General features: G+C 44.2%; 1 protein-coding gene across 7 annotated transcripts in view; it reads right to left on the reverse strand.

Moving 5' to 3' along the window:
• CRB2 (crumbs cell polarity complex component 2) overlaps nucleotides 1-26,597 on the reverse strand; it is a gene marked incomplete at its 5' end in the record, with an annotated part of 77,091 nt that overhangs the window by 13,156 nt on the left and 37,338 nt on the right. For 6 of the 7 annotated variants that reach the window (XM_082327782.1, XM_082327784.1, XM_082327786.1 and 3 more), the window contains 6 exons: nucleotides 439-1,386; nucleotides 12,318-12,431; nucleotides 13,383-13,565; nucleotides 14,040-14,179; nucleotides 15,030-15,225; nucleotides 17,519-18,220. In XM_082327782.1, coding sequence (XP_082183908.1) covers nucleotides 439-1,386; nucleotides 12,318-12,431; nucleotides 13,383-13,565; nucleotides 14,040-14,179; nucleotides 15,030-15,225; nucleotides 17,519-18,220 — 2,283 coding nt within the window. The remainder of the gene's footprint in view (nucleotides 1-438; nucleotides 1,387-12,317; nucleotides 12,432-13,382; nucleotides 13,566-14,039; nucleotides 14,180-15,029; nucleotides 15,226-17,518; nucleotides 18,221-26,597) is intronic. The other variant, XM_082327785.1, reaches the window with a different exon arrangement.

Raw genomic sequence — 26,597 nt, forward strand, 5'->3', positions numbered from 1 at the left:
ACAGGAACAAAAAAAAAAAAAAGCAAATAGATATGATTTTAACTCAAAATTGTCAAAGAGCTTCCTATAACGCTTTGTGTTTTATCTATAAAGCGATACATTCCTATTCATCCTTAACTCAGAAGGTCAAGATCAACTTTTCACAGTAAAACAACTTCCCTGCCCTCCTGCAATCACATAGATCTGATACAAAGATGAAGTCAGAGCCTCTGGCTCAACAAGGAATAACATCTGCACCACAAAACCAACAATCGTTCCTGCAGGAGCAAGTGACAGAAAAGGAATCAATGATAATTTTATTTACAGAAGGTTTTGCTTTAGTTTTCTCACTGGTCAAGTAGAAAATGCTGCTTCCAGAGCTGGCATCAATGCTTATCTAGTATCTTTGAAGCACCGATTGACAGAGGAGCTGGCAGATGTAAACCATGTGGCACTTACCGTATGAGCAAGCCGGGCCTCCGTAAGGCCTAGAACAGTCGCACCTGAAGGTTGCCCAAAGGTCCACACACAGCCCGCCATGAAAGCAGGGCTGGGAGAGGCACCACTCTGTCCGGTCACAGCCCCGCTGCACTGGGGAGGACTCACCCATGGGCAGATCCACCGGGAGCACAGCTACAGCATCTACCTGAAAGTCTTCCAGGCAGCCGACAAAGCTTTGCTGGCTCTGTGTGTTGTTGGCCATCGGATCCTCAGCACCTCCAACGTACGTGTTCAGGAAGGCATGCGGGATCAAAGCGGTGCCGTGTGGGACAGGAGAGCTCTGCAGGCAGACACCCGCATCACAAGAGTCATGCCAGAGCTTCAGCTGCACAGTGCTGTGCAGAACAACTTCAACTTTATGCCACTGGCCATCATCAACTCTCAGCCCCTCCAGGAGCAGCGGGTACCCAACATTCTCCCTCTTCAGTCCTGCATGCAGAATGCCATCAAAGAGCTCCAGGAACAAGTATTCAGCTTCATGGCCTCGGTAAAAAAGGATAGCGCTGGGCAAGGTGGTTCGGAACCGGAGGGACACGCTGGCAAGCTGATCTCCTGCTACGTCCCTCCTGCTCTGATTGTTCACGGGCAGCTCAATGAGGAGATACCCTCTGGAAGCAAAGGAAAACGTTGTTGGTGTGGAGCATGTGGCATCATAGAAACCAGGCTGGCACTGGCACAGGTGGCCGTGGCTCTCAGCTTGGTAGGTTGGGATGCACAAGGCCTCATTTTGGCAGTCGTGCGTCTGGCACCCAGTGAGCTTGACAGAGCAGTTCTTCCCTCCCCATATAATGCCATCCTGGCTAGGGGTACAGTGGCAGGTATAGTCAGCAATGCCGTCCTCACAGACAGCTCCATTCTCGCAGGGACCCTCCTCACACTCATTGATGTTAACAGCACATTCCACACCTGTGAAAGAGATTTAGAAATGGGATCTCACTGCAGGGGATTGCGACTCCCTTCCCTGGAGCAAGCCTGCCAGGCACAGACCGCCCTCTCCAGCACTGCCGCTCTCTAAGCCATTCTCCTCAGGAAACCACCGAAAGACCAAGAGCTGCCAGCAAGAAGCCCCACGCTCGCTACAGAGTGGCCTACCACTGACATAAGAGCAAGAAAAACATACTTCTGTGCTGTCCTCCCGGATGCTGCAAAGAAGGTGCCATTTACAGAGCTCTCTTCCGTCCTCTCCAGACAATCTCAACCACCACAGGTAATCAACATGCAAGGAGAGCAAGCAGAGGATATTAAAGGGACACAACAACACAGACAGGGATTTTATGCTTCTTTCATACATAGATTGGGTGCGTTGAAACTCAAATTAAGTCTATAGATCTAACTGGAGCATGTTCCAGACACCGTTGTTGCAGACAGCATCAAAATGGATCACTAGCCAGGGAAGTTATTGGAAAGCCTCAGTTAAGAAAATTCAAATTCCCAGACAACCCCCGAGTTGTAAAACACTCGCAAAACCCAATTCATTACCAAACAACAAACAAAACATGCTCCACAGGCACTCTGCCATACTTGTGCTAAGCTGATTTCAGTTCCATCCAGTCCTGCAGAAGTGAACTGGGTAAAAAGTACGGCATCGCAGCTCGCCTGTCTCCTCCAGGCACATGTATCCCAACAGGGCTCAAGTAAATTACAAGACATTACACTCAAATCTCGTTAATGAAAAGCTGCTGTCATTTTCCTGAGCATCTCCAGACTGACAGAAGAGCCCTTCTGAACCAGTTCACTTTATCTAGCCCATAACATTGGTTTTCACTAATCTTCAGAGACAGTCACACAGATAAACCAAGCATGGATTATCCCAATCTAATAGCATTACACGCCGAATCTAGCTAGCAAGCACAACCCGGACAGCAGAAAGAAAAAGAAGGAATTCGCACACAAAGGAGGGGAATCAAAACACAAAAGACATTTGTAAAGAAAAGCCACTAGACAGAATGTGCATGTCAAAGAGATTAGAGAGTTGCCTGAGGGAAAGAGATGAGGGGAGATGGGGCATTAGGAGCACTGGAGCTGGACTTGATGTGTGATTAAAAGAACTTAGCAAAGATGCAGGCTGCTTGAATATATATATCCCTTGTCCTCCCTCATGCCCCAGCAATGCCTCACAGGCAGTCCTGCACAAACCTCTAGTACCCTGCTGTCGAACCAAGTTGCTTTACTCTTTTCAGACCCACTGCTTAGTTGCTGTTGCCAGTGCTATCTCTGCAGACAGGCGAAGACTCAACACCAGCTTCCAGCTCCAAAATGTGGGTTTGTGTCAGTGTAGGGACATAACACGTATGGAGCTCTGAGAGGCACTGAGAGAGAAATGGAAGGCTCTGGTAATTCTGCACTGTCCAGCTGTGCTAGAGCTGTTCTGTAGGCAACATTATCTCTGATTCCTCTAGGACACGGCTCTCTACTGACATAAACTAGGATAACTGCTCTGTGTAGTGCCTGGGGGAAAGCACAGAATTTGGCCAATAATGCCTGCCTTGAAGAAGGGCTCGGCTGATGGGCAGATTCAGAGTTGCTAGTACTACCTCAGCACAGCCTTTTCTCCAGCTATCAATGCTGGACTTGCTCAGCACGCAGAACCGGGGGTGTGAGCCTACCTGTAAAGGAAGCAGCAAGGACAGAATTAAGATTGCAGCACAAAGCTATGGCCACACTTGAACCAAATGTGTTGGAACAGATAGAGTATAATGGACATCTCTGGACCTGGGGAATCCCAGTGTGGGAGAAGACGGGAAGACTTCAATTGGAATTAAGAGAAATCAGTAGAGCAGTAGAACTATGTGGAGTGGGTTTTCTGAGTTACCAGTGGATTGGAGGGCTCTCAAAACCGTAAGAGGCAAGTTTGCAGTCAGATTTAAGGGAAGAGGCTGTGGAATGGCGTCAGAAAGACAGGTCTGGTATAGTTCCAGATCCTTGAGATGCTGCTCATTTCAGATCAGAGCTGTTGATATTTACCAAGGCAATGAGGAGAAAATAGCATTGGTTTGGATAACAAAAGGAGAGATGCCGTGCATTTTTGCATTTCTGGGAAGGCTGGGAGGCAGGGTCAAGAGCCCCATTTTCCCCCACCACATTCCCAGCCTGAGCATCTCCTCCCTGGAGCAGCAGCAGGAACACCTGCCCAGGCTGCTTCCCAGCCTCCCAGCTGACACCTGCGGGGCAGCGCTTCGCGCCGGGTGGCAAATTAGTCCCTACGGTGAGTGCACAACCCCAGGCTGGTGGCTAATTAAACACCAAGCTTTCCCATGGGACGCAGCTGGTTTGATTTCTTAGATTATTTGTTTGAAATGGGTGAAAAGAATAAGCTGACACTTCAGGTTTTTACACACTGTCTAACCTCACAGCTTACAAACAGGCAAAGGAAACGTTCAGCAGCAGAAAGAGAGGAGGGCAGCTCTTCCTAGAGGAACCAACACCACAAGCATCATCTTTATCGCCGTCATTGTTTCTGCCAGCAAACAGCCAGCCTAAAGCAGGAGAAGGAAGGGGCCTCTAAAGCACCACCTAAGGTATTCTTGCCCTCCTCGAAGCCAGTGTAGTGCCAGATTTGAATTTGGAGCAGTTTTTAAACAAACTGTTAACAGAGGAGACTGTGCAAGAGTTCTAAAAATCTGGCTGACAATAACTTTTTTCTGGAAGCCAATGTCACCCCTTGCTGAGCAGTTACCTGGTCCTACACCACAAACTCCTCCTCTGCCTTACAGTGACCATGCCCCTTCATCAGCCAGCTCTCTTGCCCTCTCTCCGCCGCCATTATCACCAAGGATTCTTGTCAACTGTGTTTGAACATCTCTGGTTTGTCAAATTCTTCAGTTACACCAAAACAAGGCAGAAGAAGGAGATTTCTGTTGCATATTGCTTCCTAGATGCTAATTTCAGCGCAGCAGAGGGGTCTGTAATTTTGGGTTTTGGCTGCAGATGACAGAGTGTAAATGAAGAAGGAGATGCCAGCAAAATAAAGGAACTTTCCCCTGCTTCAGAAAAAATAAGATTTTTGCCACAGGCCATTACAGTGTCCAGAAGTACAAATAATTTCCTGGATATCCATTATTCCAATCTTCTCTAAGACATGGACAGTTGTGTCTTTGGAAACCCACTGGAAAGTGGATATTAAGAAGTTCAACACTAACTTGTTGCTCTAAGAGAAGCTTAGGCATCCCTTCTCAGGTATATTTACAAAAAATAAAAGGGGGGGACGACTCCATTTGACAAAAACCAGTTACTCTTACACAGTCTTCTCTGTTCCCTCTAAATTTCTTAGCTCAAATGTTTACTATTATTTGAACTCTCAATAGTAAGAGCAATGTTGCCAATCTGATTCATTACATCATTAGGAGACTTTAAAATGTTTAATGAGTTTCTTATCTAGTTAAAGACCAACAAACGCAAATCAGTGGAACTTGTTATCTGAAAATCAGACAAGTGTTACTTAAAAGGCTGCTATCTGGAGACAAGTATTTTCAAACATTCCAGTTAATTTAGCAGTGTTTAAGCTAACAGTCCCAAGCTAACAACCCACAGGGGCTGGGTCAGAAACAGACACTCAGAAGCTGCTGAGCTTTAACAGCCTGCAGTATTTTCAAATACAAATCTATTCACTAGATTCTAAAGCGTTACCAATGTGGTGAGAACGGTCTTGTTTCATAGATGCAAGTGTTATTAAAAACCATACAGCTCGCCATTCCCTGAATGAAGGCAATGATTTACTGACTGCCATTAATAAGCAAAGATTCATTGTATACAGTGTAAGACTCATATACTTCAACAGATACCTAATATGTTAAAAGAATAAGCACACATAAAGAGAGATATTCTAATTTAGCTGTCATATACCAAAAAAACTTGAAGGACGAGGTCTATTCATGGGCCCAATCTTGAAACATGTGAGTTCAGCGGGGCTTCCCGGCCAGCGCCGGCTTGCCCTCTCCGGTAAGACAGCTGAATTCCTAGCAACCTTTCCCTGGTGCATCCTAATTAGGGTTTGTATTATTATTATCAAAAGAAGAAAGGAGGGGAGGGAGAGAGGGGGGAGAGAGAGAATTAGCCGCAACAAACGGACCCCGACACAATTATATTTGCACAATTACTGCCATTTCCATGGCAACACACTGCTTTGACCTCGCTCCCACCGTGCACTACTACTCACGGAGCGGTGGGGGAGGAGATGGAGAAGTGCACAGGCCAGCAAAGGGTTTGTCCTCTGAGTTAAAACAAAGCCGACTTCTCTATAAAGGAGTTTCAAATCATTAAAGGAAAAAGGAAAATTGTGAAAACATCTTTCAAAAGTAAAAGTAACGTTTCACAGAACTAACAGGAAGACATCTGTGTGTTTACACAGCACGCCCGAGTACAAAACAAGGACCCGCGCCTTGGAACACCCCGGATTTGATTACTGTACAGAGCAAGGCAGAACGGTAGCACAGATGCACACGGAGCACGCTGACAGCTCCGCATTTATCTTGAGGCAACAAGGAAATTCCTTGCCCTAAAGTTTCCAAAACAAAACTTTAGGTCTCTTCAAAGTAAAAACATTCTGCCTTTCTAGTCAGTTCTTGTTCCTTCTCATGCCTCCAGCTCCCACCAATCGCACAACCAGCTTCCTGCCCTGGGCAGGCACGCAAACATTCAGGACACATTGCAATTACCGTATAGATCTCATTACCTGCTAGCAGAAAAATTCCCTTCAGGATCACGCCAATCAGCACAGATTTCATGGCCAACTCCTTGTGGACATTTGTGACAGTAAAGGGAAAAAAAATGGGAGTGAATGGGGGGGAGGAATGACAAAAAAGGCTGGACTGAAACGGCAGAATGTGTGCAAGCGCTCCCTGATGCCAGTCAGACAAAAAGGGATTGGAGATGAAACTAGCCAATATAGAAGAGACCTGCGCTGTAGTGAGATCTAATCCAGGCCGCTCTAAACCTCCCCAGCTGGCCTCTGTCAGTGCTGACATGAAGAATGCGTGCTCGCAGTGTATTCGCACTCAGTGCACTACAGCAACACCCTGCAGTATCCACAGCGTTAGCTCCCACAGTCAAAAGTCAAGAGACGATCTCTTGCCCTTCCCGCCTCCCAGGTGAATCTGCCAAATTCCATGAATAAAGGCCAAAATATGGATTTTTCTTTTTATAGGCTAAGCCAAAAAGCTGCATTTCCACCACTGTGCAATACCCAAACCATACGAATAAGGAGAGTTGCAAATGCAGAGTGCAGCCTGGGCCCTGCTGTACATTCAATACTGACTGAATCAGGGACCAGCACTTCGTGCAGTTTCCTTCCTCCACGTGCCCTGTTCTGTGCATTTGTGAGCACAAGCGCTTCCACTCTGCAATATTCACCAAGAAAAGTCTCAAGTTTTAACTACCATGGCCTGTTTCTCTGAAGTCAAACTGAATGGAAAGAAATTCCCTGCATTATGCTGACCGTACTGGTTCAAACACACGACTGCAGAATCAAAACTCTCTTTCCTCATTAGTCACCTTATAAAATTAGCTGTTGCAATCTCCTTTTTTTCTCTATAGTTCTGGCATTTTGGGGGGTTTTGTTTTTGTTTTTTTAAAGATGGTTACTTTCATATTGTAAAGTTCCTAGAAGCAGAATTGTACTTTCATGTTGTAAGGAACCCAGAGAAGGTTCTTATTTCTGTGAAGAAATGTTATCTGGGAGCTTTTCCCACAAACTTGGAGTCTCTGTTAGTATCAATGTCAGGTCCAAGCAAACAAAAACTCCCACATGTCAGAGTCCGGAATCTGCTTTAGCAGTATCACTTTAAGATATTAAAAGAAAGCATTCCGGCAACTCCTGTAGCTATTTTACTTTCTTCATTTCACTCAATCCAAACATGCCAGTCAATTTTACAGATATTTTGAGTGGGACAAATATGGTGAGTGTTTGTTTGGAGTCAAGACTTCTCAGATAGTCACATCTGGGTCCTACGCATGCATAGACCTATCCTAGCACAGATTTTAAATACTATCTATATTAGCTAGTATGACCCTTCTGTTATTGTTCAAGAGGAAACAAATGGGTAGCTTGTGCCCATTCAGCTGCCTACTGCAACAATCAAGTATAACAACTGTGAAGACTGGAGAACATTAAATTCCTTTAAAAAGATCCATATTTTCATTTATACACACACGTATATATTTAGACACACACACACACACAGAGTCTATCTGTACACTGCTGAATGGAAATATGTTGCACTCAAATCCATGTAGCATAAGTCAGCACAGATTCTGACCCCCTACTAGTCACTACATCTTTTCAAATTCATTACATGAAATATTGCTAATTAGATACTGTGATTGCTTCTTTTCCCAGGATCAGTTCAAGGGTATATACAGACTAGGGTTCTCTTAGAGAGACAGAATGAGGATGGAGAAATACACAGTCATGACAATTCTAAATAGTACATATATATGCAAGATAAATACTTAAATAAGACCTCTTACAAGCCAAAATGGTGGATCACTGAACATCTGTTTCAAACTACACACAACTGAAGAATAACCGCTTAGGTTCTTTGAAACTGGAGGATTCTAAAAGAAATTAAAAGGATCAGATGATTAATTTTCTAGAGGTTTTAATTCCCCATTGTTACACATTGGCAATCATGCAAGTTACAAGATTCAGTCATGGGGTTTAAATTCAGAGAATTATTTTGTTCCTAATCATTTGTAAAACTGCTTGGAAGAGGTCAAGATAAAGAACACTAAATATGTCAGAGGGTTCTTAGCGGAAAAATGTCGCAAAATGGAGAGTGAGCTTTGGATACAAATTTCCAAAATTCACACATGTTCTTTAGATAGACATTAGCAACTCCTTCATTGTGTTGGTGAATGAGTCCCAGAAATTTAGGAATTTCTTTCCAGGCTTCAGAGACACCCATCCTAGTCTCAAGAGCTAGCCTTCCCTAAGGAAAGGAAACTGGTCTGCCTGAAGCGTACATGGCAGTTCACATACTGCAAGCGGTAGCCTCCTGGCAAGCAAATCCATTATCACTGAAAATAATAAACATTGCTGATAAGCATTTTATGTGAAAATCAACACACTGAACCTAGTCTATATCTGACATCTTGAAGTCATCTCTCCTGATAGACACCATCAGAAGACAGCCATCTCACCATACCTACACACAGGAGAATTCTTCCGTCTCTCTGGGACACTGCTCTGCCCAAGTACTTGCCCGCCCTGATTCTAAAGATGACATTAAGCTGGGCTTCACCCGTTTTGGTTAGTAAGGAAGTCAAATTTAATTCATTAGAGTTGCTCCACCACTAATAATCCTCTCAAAAGTCTCTAAGCTGGCATATCTCAGGCTGTCCGTAGTCAGAAAATCTATGCAAAGAGCTAGTTCAAAACAGATTGTGCATTCACAAGCATCAGAATCCTGGAGGACACTTTTGATCAAAACTCAGCCGGCACCTAAACACAAGCAGGATCTGGACTGAAGCGTACGCTCTTGCAGCATTCTGATCAGATGACAGGGAAGTCAAAAGGTCTGGTTAACCACGGAGCTGTGATCCAGAAGGGGGATGCAATGTGGAACGGAAGGGAAGCGGGGCAGGGGGGATCTCATGAAGAGTTCCCTAGCTCCCTGCAGCTATATTTACCAAAAGGGATTCTGTTGGAGGGGTAACAGTCCTCTAATCTCTTTACTATCTTAACCTTTTAGCTGCCCTTTCTGTAGAGGCTACATCACTAAACCAAATCTGACATCAAGAAATACCTGCACAAAAAAATTAAATCTATCCAAAGGCGGTTAGAAGGAAGAAGCATCTCCCATTTATTTCATGACCCACGACCCAGGAACTCAAGCCTATTTGATCTGGGCGAGCACTCTTACAGGGTGACCATTTCTAGCTAGCTACACAGAAGGTATCCTACTTCTTTAAGGACAATTGACAAAGATATTACGGCTGAACACAGTAAACTGGTCAATAAGCACTCCAATTATACTGAGACACAATCACAATCCCTCCCAAATTTACCACCACGTCACCTTCTGATTTCTCATGAAAGTAGAAACATTCCTCAGCCATGTGTGAAAAAGCTCAGAATTTTACCACGATCACAAGGTGCCACTGCCAAGGGATGTCTGCGATCGAAACGATGGTGCTCTTCCCCTCTCCTTCAGGCTGGCCAATGCCACAGCACTGTGTTTTAGGACACTGCCTTTCTAAAGACAACTTAGCAGGAGTGGAAATATGAGTGGGAGCGCTCAGGCCATTTAAGTTTTTAAAGAATGAATGAGCCAAATTCCACTTAAGTGATTACATTCTTGCAGGTTAAAAATCGGTTCCCATTCCAAATGAAGGTACCCGTCTTTCATGTCCTGGCCTAAACTATTGCCTAGTACATATACGATAGACTGAAACCATTCCTATGAATGAAGAATTCATTTTGTGGGGTTTTTTTCCTAAATGACAGACTTTTCCTAACATGCTTTTTCTCGTGACCACAGCTGACATCATTTCCAAGACCATGCAAGATTCATTCTCCTTCTCACTTCATTTAGTACCCATGCAATCTTTTGATTCATACTTCTTACATCCTCTCAGGGTACATCCTCTACTAAAGGACAAACTGACGCACTGAACAGACTCTTCAGGACCTATCATGTAGTTCTCTCAGGAATGAGGCACCGCTTTTGCAACAACTACATTTCAGAGAGCACTAGCTCATCTCCCTGCATTGCTGTAGCCTGAGACAGCACTGAGGCAGTTAATTTGCAAAGAAAGAATTTCTCCTGACTCACATTGTTATCCCAACACTCCCCGAATTCCTCAGACTGAAGAAAAAAATACAGAAAGAACCCCCTGCCGCCCCAAGAAAGCATTCTTCATCAGAGTAGCAAGTTCACTTTAATCAGCGGAGGCAGCTTAAACCCAAGTTCATGGCAGATCTAAGCTGCCACAGAAATGTGTTTTGAACAGAAACATTATGGGAAGCTTCACAAAGTTGTTCTGTGATCCTAATATGAAGTAATAAGCTGTTTACCCAGCATGACTGTACTGGGATTAATTGACAAAGGAGGGGAGATTAATTGCTATTATTTCCCTGTCAGCTTCACTCCTCCACACGCACTCACTGATCTCACAGACTGCTCCCAGCCTTTCACTGTGTTAATGTGTCAGAACTACCTCAGCTGAGACAAAGTCCTTTAGCAACAGCAATATCCAGAAGAGCAACCTGCTTCTAATCCCCTTCAAGTACTAATGAACCCAAATTTGATGCAACAGAATGAACTCTAGCACTCCTTTGCCCATCATCCGGCGTTTCTGTCAGCTTTTCTGCCCATGAGCACGCTAAGAATTGGAAAGGATTAAACAGATCTGCAGTTTGGCAAAGCACGATGAAATTCTGAACTCTGTGAGGGTGCTGGGGCACCGAGGGAGGAAAAGGGAACAGGGCACATATGTGAGTGGGAATTCTGACAAGTAGGATAAACTTTAAACCATCTCTTTGGACAAGATCTCAGTTCATGAGTACAGCATTGTAACTACCCAAGAAAGTAGCAATCAAGAGCTTAGATAACAGCCTATTTTCAAAGACCTCACCTACAAAAGCAAATTTTTCTTGGCCTAGCCTAAATTCGGAATCCAAAGAAAACAAGATAGGCCAGAAAAGCCCACAAAGAATTCAGCCCAGGTACAAAAGGTGTTAACTAGGTGTTGATTTGAGATTCCAGGAGTGAAAGCACCTGTGTAATGGGTCTTCCCAGGAAAGAGCTGGATAGAGTTACACCAAGATAGTTCAACCACTATGACCACAGAAGGAAACCAGAAAACTTTCCCACGCAATAAAGGCCTAAGACAGTCTCTGGAATGCTGCTACCTGCTGTTGCAAGAAGTTAAAGGGATAAGGCTTCTGGCTTCAAGTTTTTCTTTTTCCCACGAGATGGCAGCCTAGTAACACTGTGGAAAGGTTACATCCACCTCAAAAATACATAAATACAAGATTCTGCTGGGGACCACCTTTCTTATAAACTACTTTTTGGTGTTAAATTGCTCAAAACAGAGAGTACACATGGAATTTAAAGATGCAAAAGACTGAGAACGAATATTTTAAACTAAGATGAGGTTTAGTAAGTTAGCAGTGTACCTTCCCAACAGAGCTGATGTGCAATAATCACTATCCCCTAGTTTCTCAGCTAGAAAACTGAGACCCGTTAGGGTCAGGCAGGGCATTCGTGTAAGAATCTAGACTCCCCATTCCCTTGTAAACAGAGAAGGCTTCATTTTCTCGCATCACAAAGACCTTTTGACCTCCTAACGTAGCAGATTACTGCCTTCAGCCAAAAATCACTGGCTCTTATCATCCAGGGGTGTTAAGGAATGGAGATGTTTTACAGATGTTTTCTGTGCTGGTGATCCAATCTGCTACAGTCAGTAGCTTGTGACAACCAGAATGTTAAGCACCCCTTTTCTTATTTGAAGGTTGGTTTTGTTCACCTTCATAGTAGGTGTATAAAAAAAACAAACCCCAGAGTTCTCCCAGTGAACTTCCACTCCAGGATACAGATCCCCTAGATATTCTGATCTTAGGGTCTTCTACATAGTTGATCTTATGTCTCAAAATCTAGTTCATAGCCTGTCAACTTACTTGACCAAAATCACATAGCTTTCCCATGGCATTTGAGCCCTAAACCGCAGACATCCCGCTGCACCACTACCGCACTCCCCACAGTTCATCGCAGTCCTGCTCAGCAGCCTGGGCTACCCAGCACTGGAATCCAGGCCTGCAGCCAGGCAGTAATGCAGCAGCTCAGCATTAGGTAACCAGAGGGACCTGATTCCAGCCCCCCCCCCTTCACCAGCGTTACCTGAATAACCTGGCAGGCAATGACAAAGGAAGCCATTAATAAGGTCCACGCAGAGCCCTCCATTCTGACACGGCTGGGACTCGCACTCATCAACGTTAGTAAAGCAGGTCTCCCCTTTAAAGTGAAAACACAAATAGGCATCTTAAGTGCACACGCACGTCAGTGAAGGAGAGAATCTGAATGACAACTGCATTCATAATTTTTTGCACTTCTTTTCTGTCATTTAAAAATGCAAAAGAATTTCTTGAACTATAGCTGTCCCTCCAGACACTCTAGCAAATAGATACTATCACCGAAACAACTAGGGAAAATGAAGTACGGAAAGGTCAAATTATTTTCCAGTATCATGAAAGGGAGCAGTGGCAGGATCAGAACTTCTGAACCATTCCCATCTGTGCAACAGGGGACCAAACTCTCATTTTTCTCTCCAAAAAGAACAAAGTATTATTGTTTAGCCCCTCCTAACAGAGAATTTCCCTGGCTGTTAAATCCAGCCTTTTATACATATCTATAAACCAGGGAAAGGGTGGTATTTCAGTTGAACATCCACAGAGCTTCTAGCTCCAAGAGCAAGATATCAAGAACTCCCTCTTCTCCTACCCGCTCTGGTTATACAGTTGCTGTCATGAGAGTAGTCTCGTCAAGGAAACGCCTAGTATTGTTATCTGGGACTCCAGGGAATTAGTTTCCTCTGATGAGGAGTTTCACAGATATCCTGTAGGGATGAATTCTGCGGTATGCATGAGAGACTGACAAAGGGAAACCACCTGGGCATCTGCATAGCCAGAGGGCATTCACCAAAGCACTGGGAAAGCGCATAGGCTGTTGCCTCAACCTTGAGACAGGCTTGCTGGACAGAGAACGACATTCAGACAGCTGTCTGCAATGTATTCATACAGTATGTGAACAGAAGCACGCTCCTGATGCATCAGGCTGCTGCCCCCTCTGAAGTACCAGTCGTTAAGTGATTGTTGTTGCACAGATAACATTGCTCCATTCCTCTCTACTCAAACCATGCAGCATCTATCAGGTGCGGACAGGATGAACCTTTACTGCATAGCTCACCTGCAAAGCCTGGCTGGCACGAACAGAGGAAACCAGCTGCTTGGCTGTAGCTGAAATTACTGGGGAAGTCAGGTCGTGTTCCATAATAGGCTTGGTTGGATCGCTCAAAGCATAGGCCTCCGTTGTGACAGGGATCTGCCGCACACTCATCCACATCCTCTTCACAGTGCTGTCCTGTGTAACCTGCCAGGAGACATGAGGGTCAACATCACGAACAACTTCACTGGAACTAGTCTCTCAAATATTGTGGCTGCCTTGAAGGTGAGAGTAAGACGCAGAAGACACTGCAGCTCATCTAGTAGGGAGTCCCAGGGCCCTCCACTTTCTCCACTCCGTCAAATGCAGGAGCCAAATTATCCATTTGCAGGAAAGCATTACCTCATGATAGAAAAACACATGATGGAAAATGGCAGAAAGGAGAAAGAAAATCCTATGGTTGAGAATCAGGGTGCATTTCCCAGCAATGAGGTCAGACGGATTTTGGGATGGCCTGTAAAGGGCAGCAGTGGCAGCCTCACTGTTTCAGACAATGAAAAATCACACTGGACCATGCGGTATGATCATTAATTCTTTACTTCTTCAACATGATAATTTAGCATGTGCTCTCCATTGCAGTGTGCCTACATGCCAGCATAGCAAACCAGATTTCTAACCTACCTGGCCAGCACACACAGCTGTAGTTTTTGATTCCCTCCACGCACGTGGCACTGTTCAGACAGGGTTCAGAGGCACACTCCAGGATATCCAACTCACAGTGGTCCCCCTCGAAGCCTGTGTCACTGCAGTCACAACGGTAGCTGTGGGGCAGCAAAACAGAGTGATTCATAAGCTCTTAATTTGACTGCAAATTGATGGCATCCCTTCCCTCCAGCGTGTCGACTGCACCACACAGCTCAGTGTCGTCGGCAAATTTGCTGAGGGTGCACTCAACCCCACTGTCCACGTTGCCGACAAAGATGCCAAACAGTGCCAGTCCCAATACCGACCCCTCAGGAATGCCACTCATCACTGGTCTCCACTTGGACATCGAGCCGTTGACTGCAACTCTCTGAGTGCAACCATCCAGCCAATTCCTTATCCACCGAGTTGTCCATCCATCAAATCCATGTCTCTCTAATTTAGAGACAAGGATGTCATGCGGGACAGTGTCAAATGCTTTCCCAGTATGAGGAAAGAGCAAACGGAGCTAAGCTGTCCGTCCTCATACCCACTTGTGGGGCAGAGGAAAAAGACAGTTCCATCTGCACAAACAGGCCACGCTAATGACAGAGCAGACAACCCTCAGCAGCCTCTGAGTTGGCACCTTACCTGTGAAAAGGTAAATTCAGACACACAGGTGTGTTCTCAGCAGTTGCCTTTGCTGTTCAGGCTCTGCAAATCACTTCCCTTTGTATCTGATATGTCAGCTGGAAGCAATAGCAGGAATCTTCTACCTTCCTTTAAGCACCCTAGGAGTTCTGCTGCTGGGAAGGGCCTTCTCGCTTATTGCCATAAATCACTCTTACTGCCACTGGGACCACTGAGATGTACAAAACACTAAATCCAATCCCGCCACGCTGATTTCTACTCTAATTTTCACAGGTTACACTAAGTAGACCTTTAGATCAGTCCTGGTATCTAATTGCCCAACCAGCACAGATTTCTCACCTGTTAACGAGGTCATGACATGTCCCATTGTGCTGGCATGGCTGGCTCACGCATTCATTGATGTCCACCTCACACTGCATGCCTTGGTAACCTGGTGCACAGGTGCAGGTGTAGAACCCCACATGGTCAGTGCACAGAGCCCCGTTCTGGCAAGGGTCTGAATCACATTCATCTATTTCAGCATCACAGTTCATACCTTTGTCACAAAACAGAGAAATACCTGTGTTACAAATCCGGAAAAGTATATCTGTGCTGCCTGGACTTCTGAGCTGGAATCACAAAAGCCATGTTATCAACCCAAACTGGCTAGCATAGCTATTTGTTCTAATTTTGCCTTAAGAACATTGGGAGCTCATGAACAGTATGTGATTCTTTAAAAATTACAGGTCCTGTAATTTTTATTTGCAAACAGAAGGATTTTAGTCTTCTATCAAAACTAAAAATAGTTTCCAGCATTCGCGAAGCTTTAGACTCTTTCGTTCAGGTTTGCTGAAGCAGCCCATCAGTCAGCACTTCACAAATAACATCCATTTTCTGAATAAGCCGTAAAATCTTGATCTTATATACAGCTCTTAAAAATCTAATGATAGCTGCTTTGGTTTGGGATCCTTTGAGGGCAGGGAGGACAGGGATGGGAAGAGAAGCAGCACACTGCTAGTCAGCATTAAACTTTTATATACGATACAGGTCTTACAGTTTTAGTTAGACATCGTACTCTTCGCTTGTGTTGCGTTGCTATTAATCAGATCCAGTGTTCTACATCAGAGGCAGTTGCATTTTGGGTATGGGAAAAGTGATCCCTACCTGCTTCTCCAAAACATTGTTCCATTTGTTTAAATAATACTTGTAACTTGCTTTGAGATACCTAGGAAAAAAGCACTAAAGCAGTGCAAAACACTAATTACAGTGATGCTAGATATTAGTAAGTAATTGTGTTATGACATGCTATTAAAAATTAGGTGTTAGCTCCAATACTACTAGTGAAGAGTAACAGCAAGTCATGCATTTTTGCTCCAAAGCCTCAACTTTCCCTAACAGAATAAGACCTCCTGTGTGACTCCTATGCAACTATCTTACCATCCTATATTCTACCTCTTTGAGTTGTCCATGGCCTGGCATCACCTTCAAACCTACAGTGGCACCTGCCAATCTATCTAATCTCCCCTTCTTGGCAAAGGCTCACCACACAGTGGACATGGCCATCCTAATCCTGACGGAATGTGGGCCCCCTAATCTGCTGGTTCAAACCCGTCAATACCCACGCAAAACTTCCTTCACCCAAATTCCAGCTGCAAGCACCAGGAAACAACCTGGCCTTGCTAGCCAGTGGTGCTAGAACCTCTGGATGAAGCACTAGATCACAAGGCAAAGCCTCATATTTGACATCAGAATAACCTGAAGCACAAGTTCCTCCAGCTGCCTGGGTCATGTTATCACTTCTTTGGCAGGGGAATCCCACAATCCTGAATTGAGGATTCAGCACAAAGACAAAAAAGAAACTGATTTGCAAAGATAGAATTATGCTTGATACTCAAAATCAGTAGTAATCTTAAGGCTTACACAGAAATTCTGCTTTTTTTTCCTCCTTCATCTCTGTTCATTTTTATCAGAGAGTGAGTCAGCATCAGGGCCTGCATTCCTGATGTTGTAACTTCTCCTCATTCCATGGTAATCAGCAGCATTCCTTCACAGCAACCTAACTCTTTAAACACTTCAGTCTGTGACAACGAGGTAGGCTGAGAAAGTTCATGTGCTAGGTGGTACCAGGCAGACATGGGTGCAGTACTATTGCATTCCGCTCTGATAAGCGGGGCTGGAGAAAGGAGAACCCCCCACTGCCTCCCCCACAGATAACTCGCTGGTGTAGATTACTCTGAGTCACCATTAGCACAGATGCTCAAAAAAAGAGATACTTATGTCACATGCCAAAAACATTTGCTGGTTGTGAAAAAATTGAAAAAGAAATCTCCAACTAAAAGCCACTTTATTCCAAAAAGACTACTTCCCTCAGAGAAATCCTGCAGGACAGGACAAAGAACCACAGGCCAGATAGGCAGAGATAAGTTATACCTGGAAACACTACGTATACATTTCCTGATAATCAATCTCTCTTCTTGTATACCTCCCTTAATCTCATACTGAGAGCTAATCACATCTACTTTGTATCTAGTACTCAAGTCTCAGACAGCCCACCCACTTCCACTCTTAGATCCATGTCTCTCAACATCCACACCATCCCTGGAAATCAAAGCTTCAACTATTGCCCAGGAGCCACAACCACAAGCCCTACACCATTATTCACACACAGTACCAAACACTCCAGAAACATGAGTCGTGCAACAGAGACTTAGTCTCACAGCTGTAAAACAACAGCTTCTCAGGACAGCTACTAACACTACAAGACACATCAGCAGCAGGCAAATTGTGGAACTACATGAACAGCGAGACGTAACCCAACCACCCGGCTAGTACACGAGCACGAAAGGTACCTGTGTAGCCGGGGACGCACTTGCACAAATAGTGATCCATCTCATTCAGGCAGGTGCCATTGTTTTTACAGGGCCGGGACGCACACTCGTTGATGTCTATTTCACAGTTGTATCCTTGGAACCCCGGCACACAGAAACAGCTATACTCATTCACCCTGTCTCGGCAGATGGCTCCGTTCTGGCAGGGGTTGGAGGCGCACTCATCAATGTTGTCTCTGCAGTTGGCCCCGGTGAAGCCAGGCTGGCAGATGCAGGCATAGTCCCCAGGACCCTCGACACACGTCCCGTTATTTAGGCAGGGGTGGCTAGAGCACACAGAGCTTTCTGTTTGGCAGCCTTCTCCATTCAGTCCTGTTTGGCATTTACAGGTGTATCCATTTACGCTATCTACACATTCAAAACGAGGATCTTTACAAGGGTTGCTCTCACACTCATTAATATTAATGTTACAATCAATACCTGTGAAGCCAGGCATACAGAGGCATTCATATTCCAGGAGTCCTGGAGTCCCGTTGCAAATCCTATGGGCAGGACACTCATGTTTAACGCATGCGTCATAGAGTAGCTCACAGTTTACGCCCATGTAGGCTACAGGCTCCACGGGGCAGCTGCACTGGTAACCCACTTCCAAATCCTTACAGCTCCCACCATTTTCACATGGGGATGAGGAACAGCTGCTACCATTTTCAGAGCATGAAGTTCCTGTTGAGAAAAGAGACTTTTTGTTAGTCAGCATTCATAGACCTAAAGAAGAAAGTTCTTCTGCCAATCACCGCATACAACTCTTGAGATTGCCCACCTAAATTCCACGCTGCAAGGGGCTGTTCTAGCCATTAGCTCAGAAGGATACTGGAGAATCAAACATTTACTATAAAGAAGACAACACAACATGCCTTCATGTGATGGCAATCAGGAATTTCTTGCTAAGTCAGGTGACTAGATGCCTGGTTTTTAAGAGGCACTCACAAACCAACCATTTTACTTGTGCTTGTTCATCCCTCCTGAGGCATGTTGAGAGCAGTGAAACGTATCACCTTAAACCCGTTCACAAGATGAACTTTGTGTAAAATTCAACGACCCCTTTCACCAGTAGGGCACAAGACTTGGGCTCTGAAATCCAGAGAAGCAGATGGCATGTTTTAAGATATTGGCTGTGGCTCTTAATGTCCCAGCTGCTCCTTCTGGGGATATGATTTTTTTTTTCTCAGCTAATCCACTAGTGATTTGAAGACGCTGCCATAAACAGTCCAACCCAAACTCCAAACTGGCACACTTCACACAGTCTCCGATTACATGGAGCAGCTCAAGCTTTGCTAATCGCTGGCCAGGCACCCTCTCCCCCCAGGTTAGACATGTAAATTCACACAGCAGGGAGTTCTTAGGTGTTACAAGAATAGCAAAGAAGAGCAGAGACTGATGAGATTCACTGTACTGATGGCATTTTGAGACCCAAACTCTCAGTATGTGCAGAGCCAAAACACCAGTCTAATATCCAGATACCAGCAACTAATATTGAGACCAGATTCCCCTAAACCTGGGAGCATTTGGGTGTGATCAATTTATTCACAGCCAGCCACAATGCCTTGCTGTCCCAAAACCGGCAGTGTTTAAAAGGCTCTTGCCCCATTAAGCAACTCCACCATCCAGAAATGTGATAGGATGTGCTCACGGGACTGAAAATTTAATTCATATAAATGAGATTATACAGGATACATGATATAAAAACCAAAAAAGTGTTCAATTTAGATATTTGTCAATGGAGCAGAATGGAAGAATAGGAGGAATCCTCATTTCTTTTCCAAAAGAAATTTCAAATTCACTTTGTGAAACCACCTGGTCAAAGGGCAGAACAGCCCAGGGGAGAAGAGATAGGTGCCTCGATATTAGAATTAGGATATATGCCCTAGGCTCAATGACACAATTATACTCTTTCCAAAGAAAAAAATCCCCAAAATGGTATAAGGGACAAAGGCAATGCAAACACAGAACTTCTCCCTTCACAAAGGCAGCAGTCATTAGCCCCTCATCCCACTGCAGCTTTCTGACATCAGAGTTTTTTGTTCTGCTCCACTCCAGGATACAGAGGGGAGAGGCTGTGGGGTAGAGATACCCCAGACTGATTCCTGCATAAGTGCTATGAAACATCCAAACTTGGAAGTAACTCTGCAAACAACTATACAGCAGATGTTTTGAAAATGTCTACGAAAAACGGCCACAAAGCAGAGGTAAAGCTCATGAAATAGCAAATGGTATCTGAGAAATGGCTACTGCTTCTGGTGAGACAATCCTGACTTTGCCTAGCATTGGAAGTCGGGTAATCGCTAGCATTTAACCTCGGTTTTAGATGCCATTGTGTAAGCAGCTCTTTGTCCTTTTTGCTGCCTTCTGTACATAACTGCAGGCCAGCGAGTGACAGGAATCAGTCTGGGAAACTCCCCAAAACTGCAGGCAGAGAGTGGGCAGTTACTCCCACACTACCCACAGCTCACCACCCTTGGCCCTCACTGCATTACTGCTAGTTGAGAAATGTTGCTTTAACGTGCCATGCTCCGTGCTAAGGATTTGCCAGGATCACACACCACAGCATCACTTCTCAGCTGACCTTACACATTCTCTCATTCATGCCATCGTTATCCCAGCCCATTTTTGGTCATGTTTGCCTTGCTCTGGTGCACCTTCTACACACCCGGTAGTTAATCTGTGTCAGTGGTTTTCTATCAACTCACTGCCCCATCAGCTCCTGAGTCTCTTTGTACCTGAAGGTGGAGGCATCCGACTTCAGGGCCTGAAAGGGATTTAGAGGAGACTCTGGTTTACAAAAGCCTGCCCCTGCCCTGACCTCCCCCAAATTCCTCCCACCAAAAGACTGTAGTGTTTCTAAGTCTTCTTTTAAGAGGCAGTGTTGGGGGGAGGGCGGGTGCTCGGGGATTTAGAGAGCCCTTTCTCTTCCCAGCATCATCTCTGTGGCCCACTCCTCCCTTCCTCTCTCATGTGATGCTGGGGAGAGTTGCTGAGCATTGCACTGTCCAGCAATCTCATTATTCTGCCATCAACCCTTTTATTCTCAGATTCCCAGTCAGGCAGAAAACAAGGATGACGGAATCTGCCTGGAATCTCTGTAGCAATTAGAGTGGGAGCCCAGGAAACTATTCGCAAAAGAACTTTACTAGGCAGGAGATAGCCTTTGTACGCTTAATGAGTAACCAGTCCCAGCCTGCACTTTCCACAGGCCAGGAGCACAGTCTGTGACAAAAAAATAGAGACTCAGTCCACTGCATGTTCAGAACGACTTCCCCAATTTGCAGCAGACTCCATCTGCAAAGAACTTCACATTTCAACAGAATCACCAAGCACTGCCAGTGTAGGCAGGCTGAAGTGATTTCAAAGGCTACTTGCATAGTTTTCTGCTTCCATTATAAGAAGATAGTCTAAATGCTTCTTGTAAATAAAGATAAACATCAAATCCCTTTGCTATTTCCTGTCTTATCCAAAGTTCTTTCACAACAGACATACCTTTTTCTACCTTATTTTGGTTCCTCATATGACTGCAATGCTCAATAATCTGTATTAGTCATTAATGCCTGTCCATTGCAAAAAGATTTGGTGAAAAATACGTGGCCCCATAGTCACACACAAACTTGTAGATGCAACCGGGCTGATCTACAGACCGATACCAAGTCAAGCAAACACAAAGCTTCGCTAAAAACTCCACAGGCCCTCTTGGCTTACCAAAGAGCAGCAGTAACAGGGGGAACTCCAGTCTCCTCTGGGCTCATACCATCATGAACAACAATTGCAGTGTTAACTACTTACGTGTACTCACAATCTGTGGTGAATAACTAGTTACGTACAGGACTGCATAGAGAAAAGCTGAATTCCTGCACCGTTACTGTACTAGTTTTAGCTACTTTCTACGACTAAATATTACCCTAGTTACATCTAAAAGTAGTGAATTCAGCAGGACGTCATTTTGGAAGAAAATGTTCCTTTTTTTGGAAAAAACATCCTGAAGTAACACAGCATTGCTCATAAGGCATGCATGGAGCAGGCTGAAACGACTGCAGTGTAAATCGCAAGAAATGAAACAGTATCTAAATAACTTCAAATTATCCTGTGAACTGCAGCTTGCAGAAAACTGCCCACGTGCTCGCCCTACTCGGTGGGGGTTACAGGCGTATTAACAACACTAACTCCAGGATTATATCATACACTCCCCTGTATATAGCCTGCCTATACTAATACTGGAATACCTCCCAAGGACAAAACATGCAGCTGTGTAAATATAGAATAACCCTAATATTCATTCAGTGGCAGCACTAAACTTCTGGCTAAATAATTCGCCACAGATGAGACACTAATTCAAAACCGAATTTGTTACAGAGTGATGTCAAAAAGGGGGATTTCAGCAGTGAGAAGCGAGTACAACACTTGTGACATCGCCAGGACGTTAAACACCAGCAAATTCTGCAAGAATTCAGTGTACTAAATGGGTATCAAAGACTTAGACTACCATCTAGCTTGAGAAAGAACACATATGACATTTTTAGCTCTGGTTTTGTCATTCTCATCCATCAGTCCTAGGGCATACAATAATTCCTCTCAATTTTGGAATAGATTATTATATGGATGTGAATAGCAAATGAATATGCACCAAGTGGTAATAAGGCATAATGAATAAATTAGCTTTTCCTGCTGCACAATATACCAACCATGAAAACATGTAATTCAGACTATGCTGTTTCATGAAAACAGTGAAAATCAGGTCAAAGAAGTCACTGAATGACAAGAGTTTAGAGTTTTCCACTGAAGTAGTTGTTGCTAGATTAACAATGATATTCAGGATTTTTCCTTTACTTTCCAGAAGAAGAATATGAATCAGTGGTGCTTGTAAGCGAAAAAAAAATTTAAAAAAAAAAAAAATATATATATATTGCAGTCATACCATCCTGCAACCCTACTCTGAAATGAAACTGGAGAAGACTACAGTTTCTTTGAAGAATACGTTCCAGGCATTAGGGGTGGATTAGGAGGAACTTCAAAGGCTAACAGAGTCCCATATAAAGCACTCACTGAGCTCGGTCAGGACAGGTCTGGTTTTACACTTTAAAGGTAGCTGACAAAGATTTTCCTTAAAGGATGAGGTTTGTGACCTTTTCTATCACTTTAAGGCAAACAGGCTGCATTACCAGGCTTTGTTTTAATAACTGGCTTTAATAATTTTATACCTTTACTAAATGATCTTGTCAAAGGGCAGTTGCAACAGCGAGTTTTCTAGCCATAAAAAGAGAAATCAGAAATTAAGGAGATGCTGGGCAATCTGAGATCCCCCCGCCAGTAGTTCACCGTCTCTCTCCCAGAGAGTCTTGAGGAATCTCTTCCTTCGGTAAACTGGGACAAGATGCTGTTGGACTGCACTGGCAGAGAGAGTTGTGGGAACTGATAAAGAGAGTGCGGGAGGAGGAGGTTTTCAAAAAGCTGTAGCAAGGTTTCTGTCTTTTTCTTTCAAAAACAAACAAAAGCCCTCAACTTTGTCTGTTCTCCATTATCTCACACGTGTTGTGAAATCTCAGTGGTAACTTCCCCCACAACATGAGTTGACCGGAGTAACTTCTTTCACAGCCTCCCCTCTCCATCCTGACGTTATGTTAGCACTGCTGGCAGAAGGTTTTATTAGAGACCAATTATGAGTTGCTAAGACAATACACAGGACAAGGAGCTTCAGTCATTTTATTACTTCACCGCTTGCGAGATGCTGCTTTAGCATTACTCACTGGCTTCTATTTTTTGGTTTTGCTTTTCACATGTCTGTTTTTTCAAAGTCTTGGGAAACTATCATACAGGATGGATGCCCTCAAGCTGGGGATACACCTGACCAGGGAGGACGCTCAGTGCTTCACTGATAACTACCTTAAAGGTGCTCTTAATGGTCACTTAAAATTCCAACAGGAAAGTGGCAGCATTGGGGTTATCAGCCCAGCGATTACCTTGTTTCCTGCATACTGAAGGACAATTCTGACAATTGATTAATGTTTGTTTGGATTTTTTTTAATTATATTTAATGTGTTATTCAAATGGAACAATACAATTTCCACAAACACAAAAAAATTCTAAGCAGAGTCAGCAGTACTTACTGAAAATACCCATCTCCGAATACCTGTTCCTGCGTGTGCACTGCACTCAGAGAACATTTTCATCTTTTCACTATCTCCTGTGTACAGTCTCTCAGCAAAATGCTCACAATCACAGACACAACTACCAGGAGAGCCAGAATACCATAATACTATTTCCTGGCCTAGCAAAAACTAACGTGAGCATGGGCAAGCCAGTTCCACTTTGTGTATCAGTTTTCCCAATAAAAAAATAGTTAAGGTAGTTCACAAGTGTCCTGTAAGATGAAATTATTCCAAGCCTTTAATACTTTATATTGGAGGTATTACAGAATTCGAAAGTTAGATTTTTCCAGTCTCTATGACATGGAAGTGCTTTATTTCAGCACATAATATAAATACTACAACTCTCTAGCAGAAGGAAACACAATCAAAGAAAAGGGTGCATTTTATTTCTGGATTCCCACCAACAATATGAAATATATTTCCCCAAGTTCTAGGTTCTGAAAACTTGCCCAATTTTACACCTTGCAGCTGTGGCTTTGATCAGTCCTAGATGCCTGAAACATCTCGGGAAGCAGAGAATACCCAGTAGGAGAAGGTAGGCTCTAAAGTGGTACAGGATGTCAGACTGGGCACTTTACCCAGACTAATTATGGGAACATTAATGATGAAAGGAATTGCGTCTTTCCTGTCTTTGGGTCAGTCAGAAGTGGGGCTTTCTGAGACAACAGGATGACAAAAGGATGAGAATCAAGTCTGCATATGTCCAACTTTTCTCATCCCTTCAGCTTCTCCCCCCCAGAAAATCAGCACAATCCACATTACCCACAGTCCAGTTTAAAAAAAAAGACAGAAAAAGAGAGGATGTAAAACACCAGACTGAAGCTGCAATGCTTTGAAGGGGTAACCAGGCTACACGTATGCCCAACAGCGCTTCCCCATGACACGAACCGAGCAGAGCAAAGCGATGTGCACTCTGCTCCTCAAGAACCTCTTACTGTGAAGGATTCCCAAACAGAGGAGGAAAGAGTTTACACACCGCATCTCCTAGCATAGCACTTTTGTTTTCTGTTAAACAAGTTGCAACGGATAGGACTCTGGCATATTCCCCTCTTGTTTTAGTGATATACTCTGGGCAAAGACTACTTCATGCTTAGGAGTATTTATTTATGTTTCAAAAATTATGACCCAGTCGTGATGTATTAAGTACCTTTTGTGCATGGATTTGTTATTGAGTTCCTCGACTTCCATGCTATTTTAAATCTTGCTCCCTATGACTAGCATCTTTTACAAAAAGGCACTGCAGGCTTGTGGAGGAAGAGGCTTCCTTCGGGTGTATTTCACATGCCCTACTCACTACAACTGGAAAAAAGACAATTTACAACCAAGAGGTGAGAACAGCAGGCTTCCCAGCAGCAGCCTCCAACTGCAGCGCAATAACAACTGAGCTAGAGGAATCTTCAAGTGCCTGAACCCCAGCCTGCGGCGGTTCTTACCGGTCAGGCTGCGCTCCTGCTGATCACCCCAGCACGCTGCCCACTAGAGAAAGATACGGAGGCCAAGGGTAGAAAGGGAACCCCTCCACCTCAAGTATCAGAGTACCACAACTACTAAATAAACTCTGAATAAAGGAATGGAAAGAGTTATGTCTCCATGACAACAGGAAGGCATGTGCTTATATTAGTAAATCCCTGCTGACCTCTGCTGATCTTTCCCTATCCTGGTCAGTGTAAAGGATTAATGAAAGGGAACACACGATGGCCTGTTCCCAGGATCCGCACACCAGGAAAGATGACTGGACAGGCCTGAAAAGGGGCTTTCATGCTGTTCACCCTCTCTCTTCCCCAGCCTTGTTAACTTTGGAAGGCTACCATATCTGCTATGGAAGCTAATGGCAGAATAACATCAAATCCTTCTTTAGGAAATACCTTCAGTGTACTTGTCCAGAGAAGGTACAAGGCCTTTTTAGGTGGCTTTATGCATCCCAGGGCTTTACAAGCCCCATTTCCTTCTTGACACAGAGAGATTAAACCCTTTCTTCCCAGACCTGAGCAAAGCACCTCCTCCTAGTAATACCAGCAACAGAAAACAAGACCCTGAAATTCTCTGAGACTACTGACAAGCTCATGAAATGCTAATAATTGGCAGTGATTTTTCACCTAGCCTAAAATATTTCATAACCTGTATTCCTTGTCCTGTTTAACATGGTAACGGGCATCTTTTGACAACTGCTTTAACAGTGGGCTTTTCTATTCAACATGAGAAAATTGGACGTGGGCATGGGAAACTTCCCGAAATACCAATGTTTGCCCACAGCTACCAAGCCCCCGAGCTGCAGCAGCTCACCACCTCTGCCAGCCATCAGGAGAAGCTCTGTTGAAGGAGCTTGCTCCCAGCTCCCAGCTGCTCCCTCTCCCCCAGCCCCTTCCCATCAGCTTTTGTTTGCATTTCCTGGCCTCACGCTCAGGTGATATCACCGTTGGGATCAGGTATATTCAGTTCCCCTCAAGATCCTCGTCCCCAGAGTCAAGTTCTTCTCCTTTTTTCCATAGCAACTATTTAATTTTTTTTAATTGTTGTGCAAATAGTATAAAAGGGGGAAATGATACTTCAGTGAAAATGCAGGCTGAGATACTATCTGCTGGCTGAATCTAAACATCACCATCATCTCAGGTTAACAGCTTATCAGATCTGACAATCTCTGTGAAGCAAGGCATGACACCGACAAAAAAAATCCCTCAAAATAAAGATTAGGTAATCAAAAAGCAATGCTGGCAATCAGCAGGTAGTACCTCTAAGACAAAACTGAATAAATGGTCCAGCAAGACACTAGGGATCCTAGCAATACCTACAGCACCTTTTAAAAGAGTCATTTTAAAAAGAGCCTTACTATTCATGCCTTTGATACACCTTGTAAAGTTTTGGCAGACTAAGCACACAAGCCCAGTACCTTAGCCAGCTACCAGTCT

Source organism: Platalea leucorodia (genome assembly GCF_965183815.1).
Source record: "Platalea leucorodia genome assembly, chromosome: 15".
In the NCBI taxonomy this organism is placed as follows: domain Eukaryota; kingdom Metazoa; phylum Chordata; class Aves; order Pelecaniformes; family Threskiornithidae; genus Platalea; species Platalea leucorodia.